General features: G+C 39.0%; 1 protein-coding gene across 1 annotated transcript; it reads left to right on the top strand.

The window, feature by feature from the left end:
• Positions 1 to 1454: 1454 nt before the first annotated feature.
• On the top strand, positions 1455 to 8141 carry LOC123511984. Its single transcript, XM_045268093.1, has 3 exons — positions 1455 to 1771; positions 6292 to 6421; positions 7760 to 8141. Exons 1-3 carry the CDS (start codon positions 1498 to 1500, stop codon positions 8139 to 8141), a joined length of 786 nt encoding a protein of 261 aa, XP_045124028.1. The 5' UTR covers positions 1455 to 1497.
• The last annotated feature ends 884 nt before the right edge of the window (positions 8142 to 9025 follow it).

The raw sequence follows: 9025 nt of genomic DNA, 5'->3' as shown, positions 1-9025 counted from the left end.
AACAAGAGAGAGAAGCCAGACCTCAGATTACGCAGACCCAAACAAACACTCAAAACAAAATACTCTGGTTACGACGTTGGAGTATAGTCAACACGTGTTTCCCACGTGTAGTTGAACAGGATGGGTGGTTTTAAATGGCCAATGAACAAGCAGTATTTCATGTTTAGACCAATGGTGAACGTGCTATGAGACTAGGGAAAAGTTGAGCCTATGAAACACCAGTAAGGCAATGTTGTGTATACTACGTTTAAGGTTGTTTCTACATTACCTTCGTATGTGTTCTCGTCCTTACATTGTCACACGTGGACCTCCACATGTCTGATCTCTGAATGGTAGATGGTAAAATGGGCGTGGAGAAAAGGTACGAAACCTTGAGTATTTAAAATAAGCAGAAACCAACAAGAAGAGATCTAGAATCTTGGCAGAAACGAGAGGAGAAAGCAGAAGGCAGTGGCCGAGAGGAGGAGAAGAAACATTCGAGTCATGGACAGACTCTTTCTTGTATTAGTGAGTAAAGCTCTATAGTTGTTAATGCAGTCTAAGACAATGTTTATGTCATTTAAGTGAAAGGAGGAAACAAATATAGGATGTGTATTTATTAGGATGTTATATTAAGATTTTATGTATGTGTAGTGCAATTCCACAGTTGATGCATTAAGATATATAATATTGAGGAGATAATTACATATGATATATTGTGGTGTATACATTATATGGGCATTTATAGAAGTCAAGCATTGAGTTGATATTGAGATGCATCAGCTGTGAAATTGGCACCTAGTGTTTGTGGTTTTATTGTATGTGATTAACATTGATGAAGGATTTACGGAGATAAGGATTTATGGAGATGAGCTTAACATTTCTAAGGGCATTGATTGAATTTGTGTGACATTATGAGCAATCTTGAAAAGTGGTGTAATTAATCTTAGATGAATTAAAATTAGAAAATACAATACCGTATAATATATTACCTGCAGTAAGAATAAGTCTTCACTTAGAATAACACGATTGCAACTTGCAACGAACTTCCGAAACTGGTGGCAGCGGTGGGATATTATTGCAATTGCAATCGTTGCAGGCGTATAGTTGAGAGTGAAGACAATTAAAATTTCGATCAAGTGCATTGGATGTCACGGATGTAGCGGATGTTAACGAGTAAATATTGAGAATATTTTAATGTTGCTTAATTGTAGATGAAACATATAGTTCATAAATTACGTCAGCGCTCGGTATCGCTTAACGGTAAAGCGAATCAGCAGCCAGCCGTCACAACCTCTAGAATGGCGCAGTCACCCCTACATCTCCGTTTTCCCCTATCCCGGCTTGCATCAGTACTGGGGAAATTGCGGAAGCGATCACTGACAATGCAAGGGATAATTTTTCCAAGGTAATTGGGTTACCATATTTTTGTGGAGGTGAAGAAAGAAGCCCGTCGGTACCAAATGTAAATGTATCGCCAGCGCTCACGCATGGATAAAGGATTTAGAAAATAGAACAATGACAAACTGGACAGACGAAGGGAGGATAGAGTTGGCCAAGCAATATGCATTGGACAGTGCATATACTCATATGACACACTGTGCAACGCAACATAAAAATGATTGGGATGATGTGAGAAAAGCATTCCCTGATATTTATCCAGAGGATAGATCGCTTCCAAGCCTGATCAGTGAATTGTCATCAGTAACTCGACAGCCCAGAGAAACCATAACAGAGCTCTATATCAGAGTAGAAGGGATTGTGGCAAAATTAGACAGCATAAAACCCACAGGTAAGGAAGTATATAATGATATATTTGTCTCCATCATTGTGAATGTTTTGCCTAAGGATTTTTCTTATATCCTTGCTGATGCAGATATGAAAAGCCTTTATTAGTATACAAAAAGCTCTCAAATATGTAGCGTCACACCCCAGCCTTCAGCTACACGACGCTGCAGTACGCAAAGAAAATAGGGTTGTCCCAGTAAACGCAGTGACAGTGAATGCTGTTACTACAGATCACACGATGTATCGCCCTCAGAATGTCAGAAATATACATTGTCAGAGGTGTGGGCGAAATAACCACACCATTCAAAATTGTAGAACCATAGAATGCTTTAGATGTCACAAGTGGGGACATTTCGCGAGTCAGTGCACAGTGAAATTACCACCAATACCACCAAGGGCGAGGCCCACGGTAACTTGTTTCACCTGCGGGTACAGGGCATGCGAGTAAGGACTGCATGAACAACTCACGTAGGTACACCACATATCAAACACAAAAAAAACGCCAATTTACCACCAACGCAACCACATGAATCGGTGGTAATCACAGCGGTGAATAGTGACACGGGAAATGTTTCTATTGAAGTTCAGATTGAAAATGAGAGTGTATTAGCCTTGATGGACACGGGGGCAGGGGTATCTCTTGTATCACGTGACGTTGTAGACAAACTTAGAAAGAAACACATTACTCCAACAAATAAGGTAATTCGCAATGCGAGTGGAGATGAAATGTTGACTTCAGGAAAGACTAAGCTAACTTTGACAATTGAGGTAAGATATACACACATGATTTTGTGATCAGTGAAGATAGAGCCTTGCCATCACAGATAATAATAGGTTTTGACTTTATGAAAAGATATAATGTGAATCTAAATACCAAACCTCTGAAATTATATATTGAAGGAAGGAGAATTGTTATTAGAAATACCCATGATGCATGCCATCATGATAACTGAGAGAAGTGAAAAGGAAGCAGTAACAAATGAATCAAAGGATAATCCCAGTTATAAATGCTCAGTAGCTCAGACATCAATATTACAAGGAGTACGAGTGAGTTATGTGACCTTAGAAACAAAGTTAGTGGATAGTGATATCGCTATATTCGAGCCAGTTAAAGGAGTTATAGGGTCTCAGTTTTTATGTCCAGGTTTAGTGAAATTAGAAAATGACATGGAGAAGAAGAAATCTAGGTTTGTGGTGAGGTATATAAATTTCTCGAGTGAACATGTGCCGTTAGAGCCAGGGAAAACATTAGGCTACTTACAGTCATGTCAGAGTGAGGTTCTGCCAAGCGGGAGTGATGAATATACAGTGAATGGTGTGACAGAAGAAAATGAAACAGATAAAATGAAGGCCTTTTCAGAAATCATTAATCACATGTATCCTGAGGGAACAAGGAAAAATCAAATATTGAAAGAATTAGTTGTTAAATACTCCTCTGTCTTTGCTAGTGATGACGACATTCCAAGTATATCACCCTTTTCTATCACACCATTCAGTTACAGTCCAGACCTACGTCCAAGAAACCTTATCCCATCCCAGCTTGTTTTTATGATAAGGTAGCTGAACAAATTAAAGTAATGGAGAGCCAGGGTATTATTAGACCATCCAGATCAGCATTTATCTCCCCAGTTGTTCCCATAGTGAAAAAGGATGGAAAAATTAGATTGTGTGTAGATTTCAGGAATTTAAATCAGCATGTGCTGAATGATTCTTACCCATTACCTAATGTGAATAACATTTTGCATAACTTGGGAAAAGGAAAGATGTTTTCATGCCTTGACTTGAAACAAGGTTACCATCAAATACAGTTAAATGAAGAAAGCAAGCCCTGGACTGCATTTGCAACACCAAATGGATTATATGAACATAATGTGCTACCTATGGGTTTAAAGGATTCTCCTGCGGCATTCTGTAGAATTATTAATCAGGTATTGGCTGGATTGACAGGATCTGATACTTTTGTTTATATTGATGATATCATAGTTCAAGGAACAGATCTAGAAAATCATGTAAAGAATTTGGAGAGGGTTCTTCTACGCTTGCAAGATGCTCAGTTGAAAGTAAACCTGAAAAATGTAATTTCTTTAAGGATAGTGTAAATTATCTAGGACATATTATATCAGCCGAAGGGTTGAAAACACAGCCTAGCAAAATTGAAGTTATTAAGAACATGCCAGCCCCACAACAGTGAAAGAATTACAGTCCTTCATTGGAATGGCTAACTACTATAGGAAGTTTGTGAGAAACTATGCTGCGATAGCTGCTCCTTAACTAAACTAACAGCAGGAATGGTGACTGGAAAGAAGAACAATAACCACATAATGTGGAATGAAGAAGCTGATAGGGCTTTTAAGACCTTGAAGCAAGAATTAACACAAAATGTTGTTTTGAAATTTCCAGACTTCTCAAAGCCATTCTTTTTAACGACGGATGCTTCGAGCTTTGCCATCGGGGGATTAATACAACAAAGGGATAGCATGAATAACCTAAGACCCTTATCATTTTTAGCAGGAAACTGAACAAGGCTGAACTTAATTATAGTACTATTGAAAGAGAGGCTCTGGCAATTGTATATGGGCTTAAGGTAAACAGAGATTTGTGCCTGGGTTACCCTATTTATATTCTCACAGATCACAGACCATTAGTATGGTTGTTGACCACCTCAAATGCAAATAGCAGGATAGTTCGGTGGCAATTAGCTGTTGCAGAGTTTGATATTAAGGTGGAATATATTCCTGGAAAAGCTAACAAGGTAGCAGATCATTTATCCAGGTTGAGGGAAGTGGAAATAAATGAAGGAAATGAACATTTGTTAGCAATAACAGAAAACACAGAAGAAAATATGGTGGATTGGAATCTGAAGGAATTAATAAGGTCACAAGATAACCAAGAATTTTATAGCTTATTGAAAAGTTAATGAGAGAGAATTTAACTGAGCAAGAAATAAAAGGAAAATTAAGTAAGCACAATATTGATAAGAGGTATAAGAAGTTAAAGATATCAGAATTGTCTCTAGACAATAATATGCTTTACAGAGTAAGTCACAACACATATGGAGAAATGACGCGTCAGATATTAGTACCCGAACAGTTTGTGCACACTGCTGTACACCTCGGCCACTCTTTGCCAACCGCGGGCATGGTGGGCCATCCGTTACCTTAAGTAGGTGTCAGAAATTTGCATATTGGCCAAAATGAAGGAGGACATTGAAAGATATTGCAGGTCTTGTCTCATCTGTCGTAGGCTTAAGAGGTCGGGGACGCCCCAGCACCACTGAGAAGATACCCGGATGTTGAGAGACCTTTCCAGCGCATACATATGGATATTTCCAGCGCATACATATGGATATTGTTGGTCCCATGGGTAGATCGGATAATGGATATATGTATTGTCTTGTTGTGATAGATGTGCTTACTAGATATTTGATTACAAAACCACTGAAAACCAAGTCGGCCGCAGAAGTTGCTAGAATATTTTTGATGAAGTGATTTGTAAACATGGTATACCTGAGATGTTAGTGACAGACCAAGGTAGGGAATTTGTCAATTCTATATTACAGGGATTAACTGAGTTACTGCATTTCCGACATAGCAAAACTACAGCTTACCATCCTCAAGCAAATGGGATAGTTGAAAGATCAAATGCAACCTTGATTAACATACTGCGCACTTTGGTGCAAGATAATATGAATATCTGGGATACAATGCTCCCAATAGCTACATTTGCATATAATAGTGCTTACCACACAAGTATAAAAGAAAGTCCTTTTATCTCATGTATCTCAGAGATCCAACCATCCCATTTGAAATGATGAAAGAGGAACAAGTTTGGTATAATGTTGATGATTTTAAGCAGGAGATGGCAACAAAAGCAAATAGGGTATATGCTAGGTGTCAGCAATATTTAGAAGAAGCTAAGGAATAAATGAAAAGGCTCAATGTAAGAAGGCAAAGATAAAGACTATTCAAGTTGGAGATAGAGTATATGTCCGCCGAGTACCCACTGCAGGAACCCCGCAAAGTTGTAACCCGCATATACAGGTCCTTATAGAGTGACAGAAAAGGTGAGTGATGTAGTGGTCAAATTAAGAAACATTAGAAATGGTAAGATGACAACATTACACACTGACAGAATAAGAATTATCCATGAAGACAATGCTACCCCTCAGATGAACCTGAATGTCAGACGAGCATATCCGGTACACGAACCAGGTGAAACAAGGAAACCAAGTTGACATTGCAGACACTAGATCCTTTTCCAGTGTTCTCAGGGATGTAAAGCACTGTGTAGATTCAGAATCGGATGACAATTCACTATCAGAAGCGAGTCATGGTGTTGATGAGGAAATTCATAATGTAACTGAGAATTTGCAAGAAGAATATCAAGGTGAAGCTACCACGTCAGTCCCATACAGTTTACGGTCGAGGACAAGTGTGCCGAATCTTCCGTTTGTAATGCATAAGCCCTTAGAATATGGTAAAAGAAAATAAATAAAATAAAATAAAATGAAATGTTCCTTTGCAGACTGTGGGGCTATGCATGGGATACGTTCAAGCCTGGGATGTACCCCAAAGCTCACCTCCTCAACAAGGGATGAGTTTCTCCCAAGACCATCAACTACTTGTAACTGGACAAGCTTATGTGGTGCCTTTTTGTTGAAATTGGAGGATATCTATGAGCCAATTAAAAAGCCATCAATATCACTCAGAATATAATATATAATTTAGATGAAATTGCAGGAGATGATTTTATCATCAATCAGAATATGATATATAATTTAGATGAAATTGAGGAGATGATTTTATCTTGTTTACCTCTTTGATTTCTCAGCATATCCTGGCTTTTCAAGAAAGATTAAAAATTTGCATGCTTCAATGCAGGATTTCCTAATGCATATTGTGGCCAATGACATTCCTCAACCTAGAAGGAAAAAAAGGGGCAATAAATTTTATAGGATCTTTTGCAAACACATTATTTGGGACTGCTACACAAGATCAAGTTGATTTTATTCATAAAAGATTACAATCGTTAGACTCCTTCACAGAAGAGGAAAGAAAACTCCTAAATGTTCATTCCCATGTTATCAATGTCACTCTCAATGAACTAACAAATGTTCATCAAACATTGGAAAAACTAGAAACTGCTACCCGTGTTACTAAGACCCTTATGACTAAGATGGAAAAACATATAGAAAATAATGAAAAATCCATTCTTTCACTGGAGATTTTACTGCATATCCAGCTAGCCTTGACATCCATTGCAGCTGATCATATTAATTTTAAGATAGGATTACAAAGTATGATGGAAACCCATATTTCTCCTAATATTGTGACAAATGCATTTTTACTACAACTTTTAGATGAGATATCAGTTAAACATGAGTTATTGTTTCCTCCTAAACCAGAATATTTAGGTTTACACAGAGCTGCTATTCGTGTAATCCATAACACTGCATTACATGACTTGAGCTTCTACTTACTCGTTCCTTTGCGAGGAATTCCAGCTGACACCTTTGATGTCTTCAGGATGACCTCCCCTTCCCTTTCCTATTTCTAAATCAGATGCTTTTTTAATGCATCAACCTTCAAGGAAATATTTAGTGATTAACAAGGCAAGAAATCAATTTTTTTTGACTGATGATTTTGATGATTGTAGGATGTCTGATGATATATGGATATGTCCTCCCAACCAACCTATATATTCCACTAACACTGATTGTTGTGAGGTTGCTATTTTTCTGCACAAGCCTTCTGTCTCTGATATATGTAACACGCTGATTGTGAAGTCTTTCAAGCCTATTTTTGTTGATCAGCCATCTGGGTGGAATTATGCCACAAGCAAACCACTAGATATTACTGTGAATTGTAACAACTCCTCCATTCCTACTACTAGACACATTATTAATGGTACTGGCCTTCTGAAAGTGAGTCAGGGTTGTTCTATACATAGTGATACATTTTCTCTCCTGCTTCCTCTCATTATATTGCTGAAGCTCCTATGGTTATTCAACCTTATCCCTTACTACTCCCATTGCCTTCTCATCCTGGGAACATTCTGTTATTGTGAATACCACTAATATCAGCATTCCCGACAGTTTTGGTCTTGAGCCCTGGTCTGTCCCAAAATATATTGCACATATGCAGCCGCTGGCGAAACAGTCCCCTCCTACGGCACTCGACTGGCACAACGGGAAGGACTGGCTCTGGATCCTATTACCTATTGGGGTCATCGCGGCCGGCCTGGTGGCCTACCGCATCTACCGACCCTGTGCACTCTTTGGCTTGGCACAGGCTGCGCCAGCCCAGGTGACTGTCAGCACACAACGCAAGCTCAATCCAGAGGACACCGCTTATCACGCATGCCCTCACCACTAGCAGTTCGCGCCGGGACGCGCTACTAAGGATGGGGGTATGTCATACCCTGGCATGCCACAGCCTGGTGGGACATAGCGTGATGCAGCAGTGGCACAAGGATGTAAATAATTACGTCTACGGGAGAATTGTAAAAGGGACCCTGCTGTGAACACGAGAGTGAGAGGCCTAACATAAACAAGAGAGAGGGAAGCCAGACCTCAGATAGTACGCAGACCCAAACAAACACTCAAAACAAAATACTCTGGTTACGACGTTGGAGAGTGGTATAGTCAACACGTGTTTCCCCACGTGTAGTTGAACAGGATGGGTGGTTTTAAATGGCCAATGAACAAGCAGTATTTCATGTTTAGACCAATGGTGAACGTGCTATGAGACTAGGGAAAAGTTGAGCCTATGAAACACCAGTAAGGCAATGTTGTGTATACTACGTTTAAGGTTGTTTCTACATTACCTTCGTATGTGTTCTCGTCCTTACATTGTCACACGTGGACCTCCACATGTCTGATCTCTGAATGGTAGATGGTAAAATGGGCGTGGAGAAAAGGTACGAAACCTTGAGTATTTAAAATAAGCAGAAACCAACAAGAAGAGATCTAGAATCTTGGCAGAAACGAGAGGAGAAAGCAGAAGGCAGTGGCCGAGAGGAGGAGAAGAAACATTCGAGTCATGGACAGACTCTTTCTTGTATTAGTGAGTAAAGCTCTATAGTTGTTAATGCAGTCTAAGACAATGTTTATGTCATTTAAGTGAAAGGAGGAAACAAATATAGGATGTGTATTTATTAGGATGTTATATTAAGATTTTATGTATGTGTAGTGCAATTCCCACAGTTGATGCATTAAGATATATAATATTGAGGAGATAATTACATATGATATATTGTG

Source organism: Portunus trituberculatus, chromosome 32 (assembly GCF_017591435.1).
Source record: "Portunus trituberculatus isolate SZX2019 chromosome 32, ASM1759143v1, whole genome shotgun sequence".
NCBI classification, from domain to species: domain Eukaryota; kingdom Metazoa; phylum Arthropoda; class Malacostraca; order Decapoda; family Portunidae; genus Portunus; species Portunus trituberculatus.
This window is presented reverse-complemented; position numbering and strand designations above follow the sequence as displayed.